We start from the raw sequence: 24,804 nt of genomic DNA, 5'->3' as shown, positions 1-24,804 counted from the left end.
CTGGTTTTCAGAACATTTATAAACATTGAGTGTTTTAAAACATAACTCAAAGTTCTTGTTAAAATTAAATGAATGTATTTATTAAAGTTTTTCAAATTTATATTAAACTGTTGAGAAACTGAAATATTTCAAGTTAACATCCATAAATTTCCCATCGTAAGAGCTTGCTTCAAAATTACCTTTGTCTTGTACAACTAACCTGGGAAATCCGTTCATTACTCGTAAATGTTCAGTGTAATGATTGTAGGAGACGATTCTATCAGTATATTATATGGCCCTCAAAATTATTTTAAAACATTAAAATACATTGATTTGGTCTACTATCTAAATATATATATATAACTAAATATATATTTAGTTATCCTACCTTTGTGATGCTGGTCTTTGACTTCTGGTAAGTATAGGATGGGACTTTGTCAATTGAGAAATTGCTTCTTTTTTTTTCCACTTTTACTTATTGTAGATTTTACTGTTTACAAATGATTTATATTATAGTTCTATTTTTTCTTTATCAGTCACGGTTTTATCACATTTGGCAATAATCACTGATAAACTTCTGGAAATCTTCAAAAATAATTTGCAATGTCTGAAACCTTCCTTTTTAAATTAAGGCTGCAAGGTGTGATTGTTGTAAATCTCAAGGAACTCTTAAAGAGCGAGTTCAGTGGCGTGGGGAAATGAAACATTTCTGTGATCAACATTGCTTACTGCGTTTCTACTGTCAACAAAATGAGCCCAACATGACAACTCAGAAAGGACCTGAAAACTTACATTATGGTATGTAATAATTTAGGTGATAACTTGAAATCCCTGTAGATCAGTCTTTATGTAGTTTTGAATCCAAAGCACTGATAATGAATAGTTGATTTTGGAGATAGCTTTAACAGCAACTTAAATTCCGTAGATTCTCTGGGTCGAAGTACCCTTGTGTGTTGTTTTTATAAACGTATTGCTTTTTGTTTTATTGTCTTTTTGAAATTTAATGCTAATTGAGAAAACAAGGCGTAGTTGATAGTGAGGAGAAGCTAAACAGCGCTATAACACAAATTTTAAAAAGAATAGACATCTCCCTATCATGTGTCATCTGCAATTTTAAATGAAAATTATTTTTAGCAAATCATATTGCTAGGGAGTCGGTTGGGAGGAAGAACAAAAACCCTTTAGAAGCTGTAATTTTTTTAAAAAATATATATCATTTAAGATATAAATTTAAGAATATATAATAGTATTTCCCCGAAAGCAGTGTATACTTTCAGAGGGGACAAAAGGAGAAAAGGATTAATTTCATTTATTTACCTGTATATTTCTATACTTAACACAAATTTGAAATTCTTTCCTTAAAATAGTCTAAAATATTTTCTTTAGTCACATTTTAAGTTTGTGAAATTTAATGAGAAATAGGGATTTAGAAAATTGTGAAGAGTATTTGTCTTTCTTATTTTAAATTTTTTGTGTTTTTTAGATCAGAGTTGTCAGACGTCTCGAACCAAAATGACAGTAAGTATTGGTGAAATGGAGTGCTAAATTGTGATTTTTATAATATGGGATAAAAAATAATTAGGCCAATTTAATGTGATCATAATAGTAATTTTTTTTGTTTTTTTTTTTGCTTTACTGAGACGGTGGAGTATTCAGCTGAATTGTATTAATACCAGAGACTGTCATGCATGCTAAAGAATATAAAGGAGAATTAATTATAGCTGCTACTCACAATGGGGTGATAGACATAAGTGATATTTGAGTTGACAGATGTTTCCATAATACATGCATCTTTAAGACAATGGCAATAGTATGTTTGAAATTAAGACAATGGCAATAGTATGTTTGAAATGTCTGTATTTGTTCTGAAAGATACAAACAAGCTGACTGTAAACAGTTGAGTAGAAGATTGCCAGATAGGCATGAGAAGTAGGAGAATAATAAAGTGCTAAGCACATGTGTATTTGGCAGAACTACTTACTAGAGCCAAGCTTGAAGGGGATCTTTGGTGGAATAATGGAAAATGAGGCTGAAGGAATAGGCTGAGGCAGATTATTAATGGCTTTATGCATTTATTTTTCAAGTAGAGATCTGAAGATATATGTTGGTGGCTAGAATTTTTTGAGTTAAAAAATTTGGGAAATACACAATGTGTCCTGGATTTTTTTTCCTCCAATTTATTTTTGTTTTGGTGTAATACATCAACTTCTACTTTTGTTAACATTTTAAGAGTTTTATAGGTTGAAAGTGGCCATTGATGTTACTAATGACTACCAAAGATAAGAGGCAGTGCTTTTGCCACTGCCTGGCCTTGGCATGCTGCATCTTACAGCAGTCACCAGTGGTGGATCCTGGTATTTCTGGCATCCTTATCCGAGGGAAGCTCTTTAGGAGTCATTTATTGGCAATAAAGTCTCTGGTCTAGTTCTTGTTGTGTTACAAAAGAACAGATTAGTGGTTCCTAGCTCTGACTACTCATTAGAATCACCTGGCAAATTTTCAAAACCTTCCAGTACCTGGGCTCCAACCCAAAAATTCTGTATTTTAAAAAAGTTCTGGCTGGGCACGATGGCTCACACCTGTAATCCCTGCAACAAGGCGGGTGGATCACCTGAGGTCAGAAGTTCGAGACCAGCCTGGCCAACATGATGAATCTCCATCTCTACTAAAAATACAAAAAATTAGCCGGGCGTGGTGGTGGGCACCTGTAATCCCAGCTACTCAGGAGGCTGAGGCAGGAGAATCACTTGAACCCAGGAGGCAGAGGTTGCAGTGAGCCAAGATTGCGCCACTGCACTCTAGCCTGGGTAATAAGAGTGAAACTCCATCTCCATTAAAAAAAAAAAAAAAAAAAGTTCTTCAGGATTCTAATATGTAACCAGACATGAGAATCACTGATATAGATGAATATAGGTATTTTTACATTTATTCTATTCAGTGTTTGTTTTTGATTTTAATAGTTGGACAGAATCCTAGAAAAGAATACTTTTTCCATACCCCCCCTTATGGAAATAACATTTTAAAATCAGATAATTTGGAAGTACGTAAAGTATTCACTTGAATTATCTGATTTTAATACCAGACACTTTTATCCATGCTGAGGGTATGAAAGATGACTACTCCCTATTTTATATTTATAAGGCAACTCATCAACCTTGTTTCAAAGGTGTGTGCTTTTGACCAGAAACCCTTTCTATTAGCACGATATTAAATATTTTTCTCCTCCTACAGCACTTGAACCAAACTATATGACAGAGGGATAGAGGGAGCATTATTAATAGGGAAGGATAAGTAAGGCTGCCATTGCAGCTGTTGCCTTTTGTCATATAAAGTCCTCTCCCATCTTTTCTTCGTGAGCTTTTGGAATCTTCTAATTCTCCACCCGTAAACTTCAAAGGATAGGAGCTTAGCTGTATAATTTTGGGCAAGTTACTTCACTGTTCTTTGTGTGAGTTTCTTTATTTGTAAAATCAAGAGGAATATAGTACCTACCTCATGATGAATACTAAACGTGGTGTAGCTGTTTTGTTCCAGACTTCATAGAGGCAATATGTATAGTAAAGAACATAAACTTTGACATAAGATGAGTCTTACTTGAATCCTGATTTCAGAACTTCTAGCTCAGTGCCTCTTGCCAGGTTATATCACTTCTGAGCCTCAGTTTCCTCCTATGTAAAATGGGAGTGATAAAAAGTCCTACCTTTTGTGGTGTTAGGAGTATGCAATAAGATTTGGTGCTTTTCATAGTCCCTGGCATCTAGCAAATACTCAACAGATGGTGGCTTTTGTCATTATAATTTTTATTCTTTTGGGTCCTACTTCAGCATACACAAATAACTGTGGATCCTGCCTATTGACTAAAAAAGTAAAAAACGTTCTAAAAAACAAGTTTGGTTGAAGTGTAGATTTTCACCAAGTGGCATAGTTAATTGACAAATTAGTATTTGTAGAATGGCAAGAAGTGCAACACTGAGCAATCCCAGGACATCTATGACTTTAGATCCTCTCTTCTGGGATTCCAGTTAAGACCAAACTTTCCTAATGCCTGGTATGTAACAGATACTGTTTGCTAAATTATTGTTTCCATTATACAGTGGTGGAAATTGAGGCATAAGAGATTGAGTGACTTGCCTGACGTCACACAGCAGTAGCTTTAAGTATAGTTGACCCTTGAACAACCTGGATTTGAACTGCATTTGTCTACTTCCACATGGGTTTTTTTTTTTTTTTTTTTTTCCAACCAAACTTGGATGGAAAATAAAGGATTTGCAGGATGTGAGTTTGAGGGCATACTTTTCATATGGGTGAGTTCTATAAAGGCTGACTGTGGGAGTTGTGTATGCAGATTCTGGTATGAGGAGTTAGGGGTAGGGGCATTGGTGGATGGTGGTGGTCCTAGAACCAATCCTCCACATATACTGAGAGATAATTGTGCAGTCAGTCCTCATTCATGAATTTCAAATTTGCCTACCCACCAAAATTTATTTGTAACCCATTAATAAATACTTAAGATGCTTTCACAGGCTTTTGCAGATGTGCAGAGTGGTGAAAAATTTGAGTTACCCAATGTGCATGTTCCCAGTTGAAGTAGAACAAAGCAATGCTGTGCCTTTTTGTTTCAGCTCTCATACTGTAAACAAGTGTCCTTTTCTTAGTCTAAAATTAGTGTCAGGGTGTTTTGTTTTTGTTGTTTGCATTTTTGTGTTTTTTGTTGATGATTTTTGTTGTTTAGAAGGGCCAGCAAGTGTGGTGTTGAAGTGCTGTCTAGTGTCACTAAGAGCAAGAAAGCTCTGATGTACCTTATGGAGAAAATACTGTTAGAAAAGTTTCATTTAGGCATGAAGTTACAAGTTCAGTATTAATGAATCAACATTATCATACATTTAGAAAAAGGAAGAGGAAATTTGCCAGTCTACCCGAGTGCTATAGTAACATCTCTAGTTTGTGATACAGCTAAGGAAAAGATAGAATAATGACTAAACTTACGGATTCATGAGATTATGACCAGTTTTTTGTTTTTTGTTTTTAAAGCATACTGAACAGCTTTCAGCTCACAACAGGTTAATCGGGGTTAGGGAAATGTTAAACCCTTCTTGGCTATGTGAGAGCTAGCTGGCTTACACATTTTAAGGCAATGTGGTATGAAAAATGTTAAACTTGAAGTTGAGGTGAGTTTTGCAGATCAAGATACTATGGAAGAATACCTACGAAGTGTTATACAGGGAAAAGGTTATATGGAAGAGCTAGTTTTCAACACTAATGGGACCGGCTTATTTTTACAAAGTCATTGGCATATGAACCTTTGAAATGCCCTTGGCCTTAATTCATCCAAAGAGTGTGCAAGCTTGTTATTGTATACCAATGCCAAGGGCACCTTTAAATGCAAACTCTTAATGATACACAGAGCTCAAAATTCTTGAGCACTTGCAGGGAAAAACCTGAAGCGTGTATCATTTCCATTGGAGGTAGGACAAAAAAGCATGGATGATGCCCAAAATATTCTGGGATTGGTTTCATTGCTTCATCCTAGAAGTTGAACACTATCTTCAGGGTGAAAACTTAGCCTTCAAAGTTTTATTACTGGATAATGCCCCAGTTCATTGCTATGAAGAACTTGGAAGTGCCCATCCCAATGTGGGAGTTCTTTTCGTGCCCCCAAATACTATGTTTCTTCTCCAGCCCCCCAGACAGGGCATTTTAAAGGCTTTCACGGTGCATCACATGAGGGAGCTTTGTAACAAGGCTTGTGAGGCTCTCGATGCCGACAAGGAAACCACCATGGATAGACTCCTGGAAGCAGTCACAATATGCATCTTCTTGATTATGGCGACACAACCTGGGGACAGTATAAAGCAGGCCATTGATAACTGTTGGGAAGATGTTTGATCAGACTGAAAAGGTGTTAAAGAAATTATAAAGAACAATGTTAAAAACATAATGTGCATCACACAGCAAATGAGCATACAAGGCTTTGGCAACATGAAGGAAGGTGGTATCAGAATGGAATTTTGTCTTGGGAAAAATTGTCAATAAAACAGAAAAATGTGGCCCTATGCTTGAGCACAGTCTCAATTTTAAGCGCTACTGAGAACATGCCTTGAGATGCTTAAAGGATCTGAGGTTAAAAGCTAAGCTGCCAAGGCTGACACAATTTTTGGAGCCAGTTTGGGTAAGAAAATCACTGACACTGTCAACAAGGCACAAGAGCCAGTTCTACAACCTCGGTTTTCGTGGGGCACATCAAGGTTGAGAGGTCAGACCACACAGTGCAGTGCCTCATCACACATTCTGCAGCTCCATCCACAGTGAAATTTTATTAATGTTTGTTTTGTTTTTGCTTTGTGCGTGAGACAGAGTCTAACTCTGTCATCCAGGCTAGAGTGCAGTGGCATGATCTTGGCTCATTGCAACCTCTGCCTCCCAGGGTCAAGTGATTCTCCTGCCTCAGCCTCTAGAGTAGCTGGGACTAGAGGTGGGCGCCACATTGTCCGGCTAATTATTTATTTATTTATTTATTTTTATTTTTATTTACTTATTTATTTATTTTTTGCATTTTTAGTAGAGATGGAGTTTCACCATGTTGGCCAGGCTGGTCTCAAACTCCTGACCTTAGGTGATCCGCCTGTCCCGGCCTCCCAAAGTTCTGGGATTACACATGTGAGCCAATGCACCCGGCCAGCTTTTGTAAAACTTTGCTTAATTTTTGTTTAATATTTTTTAGGATTTTATTTGCATAAAGGTACAGTAAACAGTATGTGCTTACAGTGTTGTTTATGTGATTACTGTACAATATGTGTGGAGTACTGTACAGTGTGCATGTGCTGTGTGAGTGCTGTACAGTATGCGTATGCTGTATTATATCTACTGCGTTTGAGTTGATCTCAGTACAGTAGTGTATTACACAAATATTCTCTAATGAAATATTGTCATAAAAAAATACTGTATGAAGTATCTTTAACAAAATTATGTATTGATCAGTTGCTGAAAACATTGCAACCAGAGGCTCACAGGAACCTCATCTTGTATGTCCCATTGCAGCAGCGGTTCAGTAGTCATTGTTTGGGGCAACTGTGTAGAACACAACTATTCCGAATTATGTACCTACATTTTCTCCGTATCAATAGATAATGTGGAGAGTACCTTATTTTTACTCCGTTATGCTCCTATCTTCCACTTATTTCAGATTTTATTTATGTGGAGTTTTGTTTGCAATGCAAATAATGCTACAGTGAACTTAGTGTGAAATATCTGAGAGACTGCATCTGTAGAATAGGTTTCAGAAATTGCCATTGCTGGGCCACAGGAAATATACAACTTAAAGTTTGAGGATATCTTTGGTAATTGTTTTCATTTTTCTTTTCAAATTTATAATCATATTTAAAGCCATTTATCCAGCAGAGGGAGCTAGAGTATCAGAGAGCCATAATAACTGTTAGATCTTCTTTTTCTGAAATAAATTTAAAAGTGCCCAAGTATTTTCGTAGTTCAGGTTTGCAACCTTGATTTTGTACTTAAAAGTTGCATTGTCTTTTTATATTTTTCTAAAATCATTCTGATGGTATCCTTTGAAGGTGATATAAATCTATAGAATGAATAATTGTTACCACTTCGCTAGTAGTTAGGATAGATTCATATTGATCCTTATGGGTTAAGAGTATGGTGAACGTAGTGATAATAGCATAATTTGGTTATCCTCTTCTGCTTTTGTGTGTTCCCTTCTTAGGACTGAAAATCCTTCATTGACACCAGGAAGTATTGAAAATTAGACGTAAAAATAAAAATGTTTCTCTTTGCTTCTCCATAGGGTTCAGCACCACCCCCTTCTCCAACACCTAACAAAGAGATGAAGAACAAAGCAGTTCTTTGCAAACCTTTAACAATGACAAAAGCTACTTACTGTAAACCTCACATGCAGACCAAATCTTGTCAGACAGGTAACTTAGGACAATGTGACTTACATACTTCCCCATACCTTCATCTCACCTAATGAAATACATGCTTTTCTTGAACAACACCTCCAGGATAGATTCATTTGGTCAATTTGTCATTTTCTGTTGATTTTGCTTACCTAATTTTAGATATTACCTGGAGAATACAGCATCTCTTTTTAAATCATTATGATCAATCTCTGATAAAGGCATAGAATACAAATTATGTCAAAAGTGAAAAAATACTATCTCGAAAATTTCCTTGGGGATAGGACTACTAAAATTAAAATGCTTCCTCTGAGAAAATCATCTCTTTGCATGTGGTTTGTAATGGTAACAGTTCTGTTTCCTTCCTGTCAGAATGAGATGAAATTACTCAAATATGTATTTTTTATCAAATTTACAGTGTTATCTGTGTATTCTAATTATTTGGTTAAATAAGCCTTTGGGGAGGTTGTTGAGGAGAGTATGGTAGGGTATCTGGAACTACATAGTGTTTTTAAAGGATGTTTTCTTTCTTAAAAAAAAAAAAAAAATCCCTAAATTCTATTTGTATTTTCTGTAAGTTAGAACAGCTGCTGCTTTCTTTTTTGTCCTGTTCTTTTTAAGTTACCTAACTTGTAAAAACTGGGAATTTAAAAAAAAAAAAAAAAAAAGGTACTGAGGTGGTTAAATTTTTCTTTATCAAATTATTTTAACATTGAGCACCTGTATATAAGTGTTAGTTAACATTGCTCCTTAAATATGTTTTGTGTTTTTAGATGATACTTGGAAGACAGAATATGTTCCAGTGCCTATCCCTGTGCCTGTGTATATCCCAGTTCCTATGCACATGTACAGTCAGAATATTCCTGTTCCTACTACAGTTCCTGTTCCTGTAAGTCACATTTTAAGTTCCTTCTCATTTTGAGATTTAGCAGGCACAGTTGGGAAAACAGTGTACAGTTGACCCTTGAACAACAAGAGTTTGAACTCCATGCATCCACATACATGGATTTTTTTTTTTTTTTTTTCAATAAATATGGGCGGCCCTCTATATTGGCAGGTTCCACAACCGTGACCAAACACAAACTGAAAATACAGTATTCTGCCTGTAATCTCAGCACTTTGGGAGGCTAAGGTAGGCGTATCTTCAGCCCAGGAGTTCAAGACCAGCCTGGGCAACATGGTGACACCCTGTCTCTACTAAAAATATAAAAATTAGCCAGGCACAGCGGCATATACCTGTAGTCCCAGCTACTTGGGAGGCTGAGGTAGGAAGATTGCTTGAGCTTGGGAGATGGAGGCTGCAATGAGCCATGATTGCACCACTGCACTGCAGCCTGGGCTACAGAGCAAGTCCTTGTCTCAAAAAAAATTAAAAAAAAATTATTTGAGGATGTGAAATCTGTGTAGAAGGCTGACTGTAGGGGCGTGGGACTTGAGTATGCATAGACTTTGGTGTCCATCCACAGGTGGTCCTGGAACCAATCCCCTAGAATACTGAGGATAACTCTAGTTACAGTTATTAGTTTAATGAGGCTAATAAAACCATCTTTACCTGTATTCAACAGTGAACTTGGTTGAATCTCTGTTGTCACGATTGATCACTTTGTGTATAGTATGTATATGTTCATCCTCAAGAGTGACATTTCACAGATGTGTGCACCTGCTCTATGCATATTGTTTTATATTTGGGTTCATTTTCAAAAGGAATGTTTGTGGGCCGTGTGCGGTGGCTCACGCCTGTAATCCCAGCACTGTGGGAGGCCGACATGGGCAGATCACCTGAGGTCAGGAGTTCAAGACCAGCCTGGCCAACATGGTGAAACCCCGTCTCTACTAAAAATACAAAATTAGTCAGGCGTGGTGGCACATGCCTGTAATCCCAGCTACTGAGGAGGCTGAGGCAGGAGAATCGCTTGAACCCGGGAGGCGGAGATTGCAGTGAACTGAGATAGCACCATTGCACTCCAGCCTGGGCAACAAGAGCGAAATTCCATCTCAAAAAAAAAAAAAAAAGAAAAAGAAAAAGAAATATTTGTGAAACCATAAGGTTTAGAACTGAAACATAGAATTTCATATAAAATATTATTTTATCCCAAATCACTTGCAGTACTTAGAAGAACACTGTGTCTGGGCTTGGCTATTATAGTCCCCTGGGGGACAGAAATACTTCAAAAATTCTTTTTCTTTAATTTGAATTCCAAAAAGTAGATGCTTGTATTCTAGGCTTTCTTGTCACAGTTAACATCTTAGTTTTGTATGTGTTCTTTTCAAAGCTTTTATCCAGTGTGATATTACAAAGTAGATCATGTGTCAGAGTAGTTTTTAATTTGGAAAAATACCTTTTAATGTTTAGTAAACCTAACTCGAAATGATTTGGTTAATTAGGTGCCAGTTCCTGTTTTTCTGCCTGCTCCATTGGACAGCAGTGAGAAGATTCCTGCAGCAATTGAGGAGCTAAAAAGCAAGGTTTCTTCAGATCCCCTTGATACAGAGTTGCTTACAATGACGGATATGATGAGTGAAGACGAGGGGAAAACAGAGACTACCAACATCAACAGTGAGCTACACTAAATTATACCTTGCAAATAAGTGTTACCATTGGTTATTTATAAGTATTGTTACAGTACTTTCCAGGGCATATCATTTTGTTTCAACTTATGTGGGGGTGAGGAAAGTATTGTAACAAAAATTATTTTATATTAAGAGATCTACACTATATTTAGCCAGGTGCCCTCAGACAGGTATCCGAAGCAGGAGTTTGGTCTTTGGTCTCTGTTTTAAGCAGGATTTGACTTGTAAAATCAACTCAAAATTATTCTTGTTAATGGAGTAGCGCAGATGCAAAACTATAATAACTTGTAGTAGACTCTAATAATGATCAAAACTCTTATTTTGTAATAGTTATCCCTAGTTTGTTTTGAGATGGACTCTTGCTCTGTTGCCCAGGGTGGAGTGGAGTGCAGTAGCATGATCCCGGCTCACTGAGATCTCTGCCTCCTGGGTTCAAGCTATGCTTCTGCCTCAGCCCCCTGAGTAGCTGGAATTACAGGCACGTGCCACCACCCCAGCCAATTTTTGTGTTTTTAGTAGAGACAGGGCTTCACCATGTTGGCCAGGCTGATCTCGAACTCCTGACCTCAGGTGATCCGCCTGCCTCCCAAAGTGCTGGTATTACAGGTGTGAGCTACCACACCCAGCCCCTAGTTTTCTTTTATTGCTTATACTAATAAAATAATTTGCGTTATCTAAACCAGAGTTTCTCTTAACCTCTGTTAGGGCAGTGCTTGTGCTGCATGGTATAACATGATGAGTGTGTTGTGGATGGTTCTAAGTCACTTAGAATATTTATTTTCCACCCTTAACCCTCTCTTGATACCCAGAGTCCTATTTCAACCTTGAGCTAATTCTTACCCTTACCCTAGAGGACAATCAAAATACTATAATTTTCTCTGGATTTAATAATGAAACAGTGTTTTTGAAGCACTGTGATAAGGAGTTGTGAAATTAATTTAGTGGGTTGCAACCAGTGTTTTTGTTTAAGAAAAGAAAAAACTAAGTGGAACAGGGTAAAAAAAATGACAATGTGAATCCCTCATAGAAAAGGGTAAGTACTATTTTGTGAAACCAGTGTGTATACAGATGTCTTTCTGTTCCCCACCATCACCTTGCAGTATGTGCTGGATAAAAGGCATTTCTTACCATGATTACAACACGAAAACACTTGAAAACAACTGATCGAACTATTAAAAGGCAGTTGTTAATAAGCATATATTGAACGATTTGAGAAACCTAGGTCAAAATTCAAAGAGTATTGGAAACTACAGTCTTCTACCCTCATTAGTTTATTTTTGACAAAAAGTTGCTTTTAGAAATACTTTACTTGTTGAAGTTGTTTTACTATCAAAGCATACCTATTAGCTTTTGAAGGGAGTCTTCCTGTAAAATTTATAGGATTAAAAGTTTTCATGTGCTTGTGACTAATTATAATTATGAGGTTTATAGTGGTTTACATTTTGAGATAGTTATAATATGCCCTTTTCTTTTGTGACATTATACATATTTTTTTATATTGCATTTAAAATTAAAAGACTTGCTTTTGCCAGATTAAATGCAGATACCACTGGGGTTTTCTGTTTTGATTCCTAATGATAATATGGATTGATTTCAGGTGTAATTATTGAAACAGATATAATTGGCTCAGATCTTTTGAAGAACTCTGACCCAGAGACACAGTCCAGCATGCCTGATGTACCATATGAACCAGATTTGGATATTGAAATAGATTTTCCCAGAGGTACTCAAAACCTTTATGACTATGGAATTTAGTTATGGAGTCAACTGTGGTTATGATCATTTACCATTTGATGTTTGTGTCATTGCCTGTTAGCAGTGTTTATATTTTTTGTTCTTGTTGTTATTTTTTAAACTCACCTTAACAGTTAACTTCATATTTTGTTGTTGTTGTTTTTTTTAAAAACCCACCTTAACAGTTATTTCTGGAATGAGATCACTTGAGCCCAGGAGTTGAAGACCAGCCTGGGCAATGTAGTGAAACATGCCGTCTCTACTAAAAATATAAAAATTAGCCAGGTGTGGTGGTGCATGCCTGTAATCCCAGCTACTCAGGTGGCTGAGGCAGGAGGATTGCTTGAGCCCAGGAGGTAGAGGTTGCAGTGAGCCGAGATTGTGCTACTGCACGCCAGCTTGGGCGGCAGAGCGAGACCCTGTCTTAAAAAAAAAAAAAAAAAAAAAAAAACCCTCTAGAAATAATTCATTATAGAAAGTTTAAAGAAGTGTTTGTGTCCTTTTTAATTTAAAAATATTGTTAGCGTCTGGGTGCGGTGGCTTATGCCTGTAATCCTAGCACTTTGGGAGGCCGAGGTGGGTGGATCACCTGAGGTCAGGAGTTTGAGACCAGCCTGGCGAACGTGGTGAAACCCCGTCTCTACTGAAAATACAAAAATTAGCTGGGCGTGGTGGCGGGCGCCTGTAATCCCAGCTACTTGGGAGGCTGAGGCAGAATTGCTTGAACCCGGGAGGTGGAGGTTGCAGTGAGCCAAGACTGCACCATTGCACTTCAACCTAGGCAACAAGAGCAAAACTCTGTCTCAAAAAAAAAAAAAATATATATATATATATATATAAAATATATATATAAACATAATTGTATATATAATTTTATATAATATATATGTTTATATATTATATATAGTTTTTATGTATTTTATATATATGTATATATAGTTAGCTTTTTTTTAAGATCCTTTGAAAATTAAGTTCACCTTCAAAGGAAAAATTATTTTCAGGTCTTTTGTAAAATAAGTGTGTCCATTTTTCATTATTTTCTTAATCCATGGATGGCTAATGAGCACACTGAGTAGAATGTAAAAATTAGTTTTTGGAAAAAACATTTAATAGATTGAATCAGATTTGTACCAAGACCATTTAGATCTTGTAATTGGATTTCAGACTATAATAATTTTTCTGGTATCATACATTTTCATGAAAATTCTGTGTTGATATTCATTTTATATATGTTTTTAGGAGTTTGAACAGGGTTTGTCAGAATTCACAAACCTTGATAGGTACAATGAATCATTTACTCCCCAGCCCAGCCCAGATTGTCCCCATGTACGAATGCTGGTTTACATCCTGTGGTTTGTTCTTTGTTGGCTGTGTTTATGTAACATAACCCTGTGCTATTTCATTTAAAATAAAAGTTCTGATTTGGTTGTCAGCTGCTGAGGAGCTTGATATGGAAAATGAATTTTTATTACCACCTGTTTTTGGCGAAGAATATGAGGAACAGCCCAGACCTCGATCTAAAAAAAAGGTACATTCACTTAATAGCCTATATAACAATATTTCTCTATAGGCAAACAAAGATACAGTGTTCTTTTAGTGTGCCTGAGGATATGGGAACATATTTTGTTTTCTAGGTTGGAAAATAATTTAAGAGCTAACCTATTTCTAAGTAATAAAAATATCTCAGATTTAGTTGATACCTCAACTAAACTGTCTTGATACAAGGTCAAAATAGAAAACAGTTGCTAAAGTAGTAAGTTCAATTCTTTGACAAAAATTTAGACTGTTTTCTAGGGAGCTGTTTTTTCCACCATTATTTCTGATGAGATTATCACCGGGGTTGAAGTACACAGTTTATTATTTCTGGTCTCTTTTAGGCATACCAACATACATAGAAAGACATGCTGGACAGTTTGATCATTCAGGTAGACCAAATCTACATGCATTAACAAGTGTAATTGTTATAATATTCTGTCAACTTTCTGTGTTTCTGACTTCCAACATAAAGCAGGTTTTAAAAATACCGTAAGAAAGATAGCTTTCACAAATTGTCCCCAAAAGAAAGGAAAAAAAACCTGAAAAGGGAGAGAATACTTGCAGTAGAATGAAGGTGGACTTCTGCTTGACACCAAACACAACAGTTAACTCAAAATGAGCCATAGACCTAAATGTAACAGCTAAAAATATAAAACTCTTAGAAAAAAAACATAGGCCTAAATCTTAATGGCCTTATGTTAGGCAGTTTCTTAGGTAAGATACCAAAAGCACAGGGAAGAAGAGGAAAAATAAATAAATAAACTGGACTACATCAAAACTAAAAACTTTTGCATTGCAAACAATGCCATCAGGAAAGTGAAAAGGGGGCCAGGCACAGTGGCACCTGTAATCCCAGCACTTTGGAAGGCTGAGGCGGGAAGATTGGTGGAGCCCAAGAGTTTGAGACCAGCCTGGGCAACATAGTGAGACCTCTACAAAAACTAAAAAATAAAAACTAGCCAGGCATGGTGGCACATGCCTGCAGTCCCAGCTACCCGGGAGGAGGCTCGAGGCTGCAGTGAGCTATGATCGTGCCACTGCACTCCAGCTCGGGCAACAGAGCAAGACCTCTCCTCAAAACAGAACTCCAGCATGGATAATTACTTACCTGGCAGGGGAGATACCGTGATTACAAAACTCTAGCATGGGTGACAGAGCAAGGCCCTGTCTTAAAAAAACAAAAATAAAACAATAAAGTAAAATAAAAAATGAAAAGTAGTTAAGTGTCATTCTTTTATAAGATGGAGTTGTTGAAAAGTTCTTCAGTTTCTCTGTTACAGTAATATTTAGATTATTAGTTTATTAATTATCTTATATTTATTTTCTCACCATTGGTGACTCTCACCACAGAATTTAATATGATTTTGTTGCACAAAGTGATTTATGTAGAAACATCACATTACCTGAAATATTAACTGACTGTTTTCAGATTCAGGAATACCAGTCAGTTCAAAGCAAATACCTGTATTTCATTTTTTCTTTTCTAATTTCATGACAGATTAAACAAATAACTATATTTTTATGACAGATTAAACAAATAACTATATTTGTAATTACAGATGACCCTTGTACAATGCAGTGGTTGGGCTCTGATCCCCCCTGCATAGTCACAAATTTGTGTATATCTTTTGACTCCCTAAAAAGTTAAGTACTAGTAGCCTACTCTTCACTGAGCCCCCCTGCACAGTCAAAAATTCATGTATTACTTTTGACTTCCTAAAAAGCTAACTACTAGTAGCCTACTGTTGACTGGAGGCCTTGCTGACAAGTTGATTAACATGTATCTTATATGCTACATACTGTATTTTTATAATAAAGTTAGAGGAAATGTTATCAAGAGAATCATATGGGAGAGAAAATATATTTACGATTCATTAGGTGGAAATAGATCATCCTCGTTGTCTTCAAGTGGAGTAGGCTGAGGAGGAAGAGGAGAGGTTGGTCATGATGTCTCAGGTGGCACGATTGGAAGAGGTAGAAGGAGGTAGGAGAGGCAGGCACACAGGAAAACGTGTCCAAGTGGACCCCTGCAGTTCAAACCCATGTTGCTCAAGGGTCAATTGTAATTTGCCTTTGTTGAGAGATGGCTTGTATAAAGTAATGAAATAATGTAGGCTTTAAAAAAGATGATATTATGGTGTTTTTTACTAATAGGGAGCCAAGAGAAAGGCTGTATCAGGATACCAGTCTCATGATGATAGTTCTGACAATTCAGAATGCAGCTTTCCTTTCAAATATACCTATGGCGTAAATGCATGGAAACACTGGGTCAAAACTAGGCAACTTGATGAAGATCTTCTGGTATTAGATGAGTTAAAATCTTGTAAGTGTTTTAATTTTGTTTCTCCTAAGTCCTATTTAAAATCACGATTTCTGTTATTGAATACCTTTAAATTTAAAAAACATAAATGTAACTTAAAATACCTGTAAGAATGCATTTTATTTTACTTCAGAGCTCTTACAAAGAATAACATCAGAAAGTTTCCTAACCTTAATAAGAGATTAAATAATAACAATTATTTTTTATTTTATGTATTTTTAGCTAAATCAGTAAAGTTAAAAGAGGATCTACTCTCTCACACCACAGCCGAGCTTAACTATGGGTTAGCTCATTTTGTCAATGAGATCCGACGGCCAAATGGAGAGAATTATGCACCTGACAGCATCTATTACCTTTGCCTTGGAATACAGGAGGTTAGTAATTTGATGGCTGCTTTCAAGTATAACATTAATAAGAAAAGTTGTGGTAGTTCTTGTTCCTGTAGCATTATGGAACCTTTATTGACTTACCAAGAAACACATTTACAAAGTTGTATATTTGCCACCATTTATATATAAATGATAATCAGGATGACATTCTTTCCTTACCCATTGCAGATAAATGAATTCACATTATAAGGCATGATATGTAGCCACATCTGGCTATAGATCCATGCTGATCTACATGTAAACAAAAATGTCATAACTCTGTAAATAGGTCTGTTTCACTGTATGCTTCTGATGTGTTTCTAACTTGTTAAATGGTATAACTACTCATTAATTCTTTGGCTATTTCATAAAAAGAGATCATTCTTTAGGGGTAAAGATAAACTCCATCCACATGTCTATGAATTTGTTTTCTACAGTAAACATGGAGATCAACTTTAAATAATGACCTCTAGTTCTGAACAGATTCCACAGATTTGTGCCCAGAAGTCAGAAAGAATCTCCAACTTCACATCCTATGTATTTTGAAATATGGTAGATGACAGGGGAGATCTCTTCAGAGTTTTGTTTGTAGGCCTAAAAGTTCATTTTATTCTGCTAACAGGTGTTAGATAATGAAATAAATCACTGAAGAAAACTACAATTGTCTTAATTTGTGTTTTATTTACTTTAGGATAGAAATTTGCTTAAGATTCTGTAAGTGGTGGTGCGAGTATATAGTGTATGGCTGTAAATCACTATATTCAAGGACCATCATATACCTTGCAGTAGCAACCTAAAAGATATGTGAATAGGTTTACTTTTTTCTTATTCTCGTTTTATAGGTTTACATGTACTTTGAGTCTCATGCTTAGATGATAATATAGGTCCACCATTCCACAAACCTCTGAAAACCAGAATTTTTTTTCATGAAAACACAGTCAACAGTAAAACCTAAGTTAAAGGATTGTGAAGCTATTGTTGTCTTTATTACTCTTGGTGTTAATATTCATCCATAGAACATTAACCGTAGAATTTTTTTTTTTTTTTTTAGGGTACATGTGCACAATGTGCAGGTTTATTACATATGTATCCATGTGCCATGTTGTTTTTCTGTACCTATTAACTCGTCATTTAGCATTAGGTGTATCTCCTAATGCTGTCCCTCCCCCCTCCCCCCACCCCACAACAGTCCCCGGAGTGTGATGTTCCCCTCCCTGTGTCCATGAGTTCTCATAACCGTAGAATTTACTATAGAATTGTTAATGTTTCTAAACAAGTACAGAGTGTTTACCCACACCACTCTAGGCATATTAATGTATTATAATTATGTACATGCCCCGTTTCCCCTGTAAAATCCAAACAATTATGAATTCCAAAACATGTGACTCCAGTGGTTCTGGCTGAGGGGTTGAAGACCCATGTGTGTATTTTCCCTCCTCTTCTTTTATTATACCTAGGAGGGAGGGGGAGAGTAGGAGTAGCATTTATACGGTACCAGGTGTAGATGAAATTGTCTTAGTCCTCTAGTTTCAGAACAATTTATTTAAGGAGAACATTTATATTTTAGAAATAATTCTGTTAATCTAGATCAGCTATTTTTTAAAGTGCTGTAGAGAGCACTAGCGTTGTGCCATATCAACTCAGCAGGAAGAGAGAGTTTGAGTTCTAGGCTCCTCTTGTTTTAATTCATTCCTACTTTTTGGGGCTGTGTTTTGGGGTTATGTATGGAATTTCATTTAGAAATTTCATTTCTGGTAGAAACAAGGCTTAAAAACGTATTTATATAATAAAACTTTTAAAATCAATAAAAACAACAAAATAAGGGGTTCTCTGCCCCACTGATCTCTAGTCTACCTAGTTCCTCTCCCTAAGGACATGCTTTTTGCTCTTTTAGCTATTTCCCTTGGCATTACTTGCAAAATATAATTGATTTTTATATATTCATCAGTTCACTATTAGTTCTAGTCTTGTTTTGTTATTTTTTAAATATATCTTAGAATTTTCTATATACACAATCATGTCACCCATGAATGAGGACAGTTGTACCTCTTTCTGATCTTTCTTTGCTTTGCTTTACTACATTGCTTGAAACCTTCCCCCATTTTTCTCTCCTGCTACCCAAACCCTAGTCCTAGTACAGTGTTGAGTGGAATTAGTGATAGCAGAAACTCTTGCCTAGTTCCTGATCTTAGAGGAAAGTATTTTGTCTTTGACCATTAAGTATGATGCACCCTTTAGGGTTTTTTTTTTTTTTTTGATAGCTTCATGTTACCAAGTTGAGGAACTTTTCTTCCATTCTTAGTTGACCAAGGATTTTTTTAACTTTTTATTTTGTTGCTGAGAGTTTTTTTTTTTTAATTATAAATGCTTATTGAATTTTGTTAACTCCTTTTTCTGCATCTATTAAGATACGGATTTTTCTTCTATTAATAATGGTATGAATATAAATTAATTTTCAGGCATTAAACCAGCCTAGCATTCTTGGGATAGACTCCAATTGATAATGTTATCCTTTTCATATATTGCCAGATTAGATGTGCAGATATATTGTTGATGATTTTTGCAGATGTTCATGAGGATAAGTAGTTCAAAGTTTTCTTTTTTTAACAATAATTTATATTTATAAAGAACATTGTTCTATGAACAACAACAAAAACTCAGAAAAAGAGTGATCAGAGTATTATTTCTCACAAATCAGGCAACTAATGCACTGGTATGTCAAAATCCTTTACAAAAGGAGATAGCTTCATAAGATCTAGTCAAGGGGTTTTTGGTATGTTACTTTTTTTTTCTTCTATGTTACTTTGTTTTTCTTTTCATCTGCTTCCATCTTAAGCATAATTTCTTCAGCTGTAAGAGCTCCCACTTGCTTATTCTTTGCTTACTTAACTTTTTGTTTGATGCTAGCCACATGAATTTTAGTTTCAGCAGAAGCTTCCTTAGGTTTCACATCTGGTTTTTCTTTAGATGGAATTAAAGTTTTGCTGCTTTGCTCGTCTCTTACAGAGGGCTTCTGATTGTTTAGCCTTTATTGCGTCCATTTGCTGCTACTGCTTCTGATTTGTCTTCGAAAAGTATTCACCACTAGCCAGTTCGTTATCAATCTGACTTTCTGGCTGTGGTGGTGGGAATGGTGTATATTCTTTCTTAACATTTTTTTTTCTTTGGTTCCTTGCATTTATTCATATTTGTATGTTTGAATTGTGGCAAAGATCTCTCCCATCTTTGTGATTGAAATTCGGAATCATTTGCCAACTCTTCTAATCATTAAGGTTTTAATATTATAAATAGGATGCATATTCTTCATAGTATATAGGACTACTTTTCAAACCTTTTTCTTATTTTTTTGAGATGGAGTCTCGCTCTGTCACCAGGCTGGAGTCCAGTGGCGCGATCTTGGCTCACCGCAGCCTCCGCCTCCTGGGTTCAAGCAATTCCTCTGCCTCAGTCCCAAGTAGCTGGGACTACAGGTGCACGCCACCACGCCTGGCTAATTTTTTGTATTTTAGTAGAGACGAGGTTTCACCATGTTGGCCAGGATGGTCTCGATCTCCCGACCTCATGATCCACCCATCTCAGCCTTCCTAAGTGCTGGGATTACAGGCATGAGCCACCGCGCCCAGCCAGTCTCAAACCTCTTTTTTAAGCCACTAAAAGGTCCAGTGGCTGAAACTGTTTCCCTGCATCATAATGGAGCAAGTTCAATAAGAGTTCTTCAGTGTAGATCCTTTGAGACCAATAAGCCATTGTCTTTTTACAAATCTCTTTATTTCTTACTAAATAACCTATTTTAATGATGTTACATGCAACATCATCCAGAAGAATTCGCACTGCCTGTTCAAATGAAACACTCCTTGCTAACAGTTTTAGATCTCTGGTCCCAATGATGATATATGAATCAAAAGTCTTCTGTTTTTTTTTTGAGAGTCTTGCTCTGGCATCCAGGCTGGAGTGCAGTGGCACTATCTTGGCTCACTGCAACCTCTGCCTCCGGGTTCAAGCGATTCTCCTGAGGAGGCTGGCATTACAGGTGCCCACCATCACGTCCAGCTAATTTTTTGTATTTTTTAGTACAAGTCTTCTTTGTACTACTGTTAACGGAAGGAAAGCCTTGAGTGTTAATTGTCCAGGTTCTTGGCATTTTGAACAAAGGATTGGACAAAATGCACAAACAACAAAGGAACGAAGCAGCGAAAGCAGGAATTTATTAAAGTAAGAAAGCACTGAACAGGGTGGGAATGGGCCTGAGCAAGTGGCTCTAGGGCTGAGTTACAAAGTCTTCTGGGTTTTAAGTACTCCTTTTGAGGTCCTTATTGGTTACCCCTTATCTGGATGAAGGATTTGGTCTAATACTAATAAAAGGCTGAGGTGAATTGGCCCCCTGTGCAGATGAAGGGATGGTCCCTGCTTGGCCCATGGCCAGTCCAGGACACTCTCTCTTTCCACCTGAGACCTGGCGGAAGGGAGAGGATTGTAGGGAGAGTAGCCTTTGCTATATGGGCATGGGGAGATGGGGTTTTCCTTTCTGGTTCAGCTTTAGGAAGTTGGCGTTAATTGGCCTTAGGTTCCTGTCCTCAGGTGTTTTCCCTTGATTCACCATGAATGACTTTAATTTCTCTGCCTGCAGACCCCATTCTTCTGCCTCAGTTCAAACAGTCATGCTGCCCTGGATCCAATGCAGGGTTGCGTTAACATTGATGTTCGTTCAAGGCTTTCTGCACCAATGGCCAGCACTCTTTCTAGTAAGCCTCTCTATATTTTGGGAACAAAGTTACATAATTGCTTTCCTTCAAGAGTCCTCTGGGATTGCCCTCTTTGGAAAGAGCTGTTTCCTTCCAACCATCAGGAACAGTTAGGAATTCCGATGCATCTTGGTCTCTCCAGCTTCCGCTTCTGGTTATGAAATTCACTGTTTCCAGCCCCTTTTCTGGCCGGTTCAGAGAGGAAGACACCATTTTCAAATTGCTTCTGGTGGAGCTGGAAATAAACTTGAAAGTTCTCTTGTCTTTACCTGGCTTTGCTTTGAGGGTAGTAGTGACTTCATAAAATGAGTTGGGGCTGGGCACGGGGGTTCACGCCTGTAATCCCAACGCTTTGGGAGGCCAAGGCAGGTGGATCACCTGAGGTTCAGGAGTTCTAGACCAGCCTGGCCGACATGGTGAAATGCTGTCTCTACTAAAAATACAAAAATTAGCTGGGTGTAGTGGTGAGCGCCTGTAATCCCAGCTACTTGGGAGGTTGAGGCTGGAGAATCGCTTGAACCTGGGAGGCGGAGGTTGGAGTGAGCCGAAATCACGCCATTGCACTCCAGCCTGGGCAACAAGAACAAAACTCCATCTTAAAAATAAATAAAAAATAATAATTTAAAAAAAAGAGTTGGGAAATATTCCTCCCTCCTATTTTCTGAAAGAATTTGTGAGAATTGGTATTCTTAAATATGCAATAGAATTCACCAGTGAAGCCATATAGGCTTAGGATTACTTTTTGTGGTGGGGGTGGCAGGGTGTGGATGGGTGTGGTTTTTAATCACTTAATCAGTTCTTTTAGTTGATATCAACTGTTCAGATTTCCTATTCTTGCACCACTTTTAGCAATTTTGTCTTTCAAGAAACGATGCATTTCATCAAAGTCATCAAATTTGTTAGCCTAAGTTTGGTAATATTTTCTTATTATCCTTTCATTCCTAGTACTGGTAATTTGTGCCTTCTTTTTGTTTCTTAGTTGTTGTTGTTGTTTTTTTTTTTTTTTTTTTTTTTTTGAGACAAAGTCTCACTTTGTCACACAGGCCAGTGTGCAGTGGTGCGATTTTGGCTCACTGCAACCTCTGCCTCCCAGATTCGAGTGAATCCCTGCCTCAGCCTCCCAAGTAGCTGGGATTACAGGTGCCTGCCACCACATCTGGCTAATTTTTGTATTTTTAGTAGAGACAGGACTTCACCACGTTGGCCAGGCTGGTCTTGAATTCCAGACCTCAAGTGATCCGCCTGCCCTAGTTTTCCAAAGTGCTGGGATTACAGGTGTGAGCCACCATGCCCAGCCTCTTTTTGTATCTTGAACAGTCCAGCTCAGGAATCAGCCAACTTTTTCATAAAGGGCAAGATAGTAAATAATTTAGGCTTTGCAGACCAAGAGGTAAAAATTTAGACTGTAATATAGCTACTTATATATAACTGCTTTAAATTGTAACCATTTATAAAAGAATAAAAAACAATTCTTAGCTTATAGGTTTGTGGGATTGGGCCCATGGAGCTAGCTAGGTCTCTGTAGTTGGCCTAGACACTCATGTAGCTAAAGGTGTATCATTTTAATTTTTCTCTTGTATTGAGTCTGAGTTGTATTATTTCCTTTCTTAATTTGCTCTCTTTTTATCCAGCTTCTTAAGATGTAAGCTTAGATAATTGATTTTAGCATTTCTTCTTTTTCAGGAAAGCATTTAAAACTAAAATTTTCTCTAAAACTAGTTTACTTACATCACAAATTTTTATATGTTGTGTTTTAATTTTCCTTGACTTAAAGAAAGGGGTATCACAGGAAGTTGAGTCTCTGGATTGCCTTTTATTGAATGGGTTATTTAAATAATTAGGACTTCAATACTATTAGAAGTTTTGAGAGCTAAGTGGATTATATAATAAATGATTATGAAGTGATTATGTCTTAAATAGGTTTTTTTCTCTCAGTTTTTGTTGTAGTAAAATATACATAACATAAAATTTACGGTTTTAAGCATTTTTAAGGGTGCGGTCCAGTGGCATTAAGTACATTCACATTGTTGTGCAACCAGCATCACCATCTATCTCTAGAACTCTTTTCATCTTGCAGAACTGAAACTCTGTACTCATTAAATAATAACTCTCCATTTCCTTCTTTACTGAGCCCTGTGAGCCACTATTCTACTTTCTGTCTCTATGATTTTGACTACCATAGGCACCTCATAAGTGGAATTATACAGTATGTGTCCTTTTTAGTCTGGCTTATTTCATTTAGCATAATATACTCAAGGTTCATCTGTGTTGTGTAGCATATGTTAGAATTTCCTCTGTGTGTGTGTGTGTGTGTGTGTGTGTGTGTGTGTGTGTGTGTTGTGTGTAAGAGAGAGAGACAGAGAGAGAGACAGGGTCTCACTCTGTCGCCCAGGCTGGAGTCCAGTGGCATGAACTTCGCTTAGTATACCCTCAACCTCCCAGGTTCAAGTGATCCTCCTGCCTCAGCCCTTTAAGTGGCTGGGAATGTGGGCATGTACCACCATACCTGGCTAACTAACTTCACTATTTTTTGTAGAGATGGGGTTTCGCCATGTTGCCCAGTCTGGTCTCGAACTCCTGGGCCCACGCAATCCACCTTCCTCAGCCTCCCAAAGTGCTGGAATTAACAGGCATGAGCCACTGTGCCCAGCTTCCCTCCTTCCTTTTTTTTTGAGACAGAGTCTCGCTCTGTCGCCCAGGCTGGAGTGCAGTGGCGCGATCTCAGCTCACTGTAAGCTGTGCCTCACGGGTTCAGGCCATTCTCCTGCCTCAGCCTCCCGAGTAGCTGGGACTACAGGCGCCTGCAACCGCACCTGGCTAATTTTTTGTATTCTTAGTAGAGACGGGGTTTCACCGTGTTAGCCGGGACAGTCTCGATCTCCTGACCTCGTGATCCGCCTGCCTCGGCCTCCCAAAGTGCTGGAATTACAGGCGTGAGCCACTGCGCCTGGCCTTCCTTCCTTTTTAAAATAGGTTCCTTATGTATTGATGAATGTTTTCTCAAAAAGTTGTTTTACTACTAAACTGCACATTTAAAAATGTTAACATTTAAAGATGGTAATTTTTTTGTTCTACAGTTTACCACAATTTTTAAAAATTGTGGAATATCTATTTTTATTATTAGATACATTTTCACAGACTTGTTTTCAAAGACTGGTATTTATAAGCAGCTTTAAAAGTAATCCTGAAACTCAGTATAAAGATAAGATAACTAAAGTAAACTTTCCAGAAATCAGTGCTGTTTAATGTTAGTTCAAGATGTGTGCAGAAATAGAAGCTATTTTTGGAAGAGTGTGCATATTTTTCTGTCTGTTGGATTCATTAGTTTTGCTCACATCTGACAAAGATACAGTTGACAGGAAGTATAATTTTCTTCCGTATGTCTATAGAAGAAACAGTATCTTTTGTTGTAAGGACTAAGTCTTACGAATGTATACTGAAGTAAATAGTCACTTCTGTTTTGTACATTGAAAAATTAAACATAATTATAAATAACTGGTACTGTATGAAAGGGGAGTACGGCCTTATCTTGTTTTGTTTGTTTGTTTTTCTTACTCTTTCTCAAAGTAACTGACTTTCCTCCACTGATGTTGTATAAGGAGCGGTGGTTATTGTTAAATGTTCACATAATATGAAAA

At 37.1% G+C, this 24,804-nt stretch overlaps 1 protein-coding gene across 5 annotated transcripts in view; it reads left to right on the top strand.

Moving 5' to 3' along the window:
- ZMYM2 (zinc finger MYM-type containing 2) overlaps positions 1-24,804 on the top strand; it is a 134,349-nt gene that overhangs the window by 92,522 nt on the left and 17,023 nt on the right. For all 5 annotated transcript variants that reach the window (XM_030813277.1, XM_030813280.1, XM_030813278.1 and 2 more), the window contains 9 exons: positions 612-777; positions 1,463-1,497; positions 7,784-7,913; positions 8,669-8,784; positions 10,281-10,452; positions 12,064-12,189; positions 13,634-13,728; positions 15,891-16,059; positions 16,279-16,430. In XM_030813277.1, the coding sequence (XP_030669137.1) occupies positions 612-777; positions 1,463-1,497; positions 7,784-7,913; positions 8,669-8,784; positions 10,281-10,452; positions 12,064-12,189; positions 13,634-13,728; positions 15,891-16,059; positions 16,279-16,430 (1,161 nt within the window). The remainder of the gene's footprint in view (positions 1-611; positions 778-1,462; positions 1,498-7,783; positions 7,914-8,668; positions 8,785-10,280; positions 10,453-12,063; positions 12,190-13,633; positions 13,729-15,890; positions 16,060-16,278; positions 16,431-24,804) is intronic.

This window comes from Nomascus leucogenys, chromosome 5 (genome assembly GCF_006542625.1).
Source record: "Nomascus leucogenys isolate Asia chromosome 5, Asia_NLE_v1, whole genome shotgun sequence".
NCBI lineage: Eukaryota > Metazoa > Chordata > Mammalia > Primates > Hylobatidae > Nomascus > Nomascus leucogenys.
Note: the sequence above shows the minus strand (reverse complement) of the source record. Positions and strands in the feature narration are given on the sequence as shown.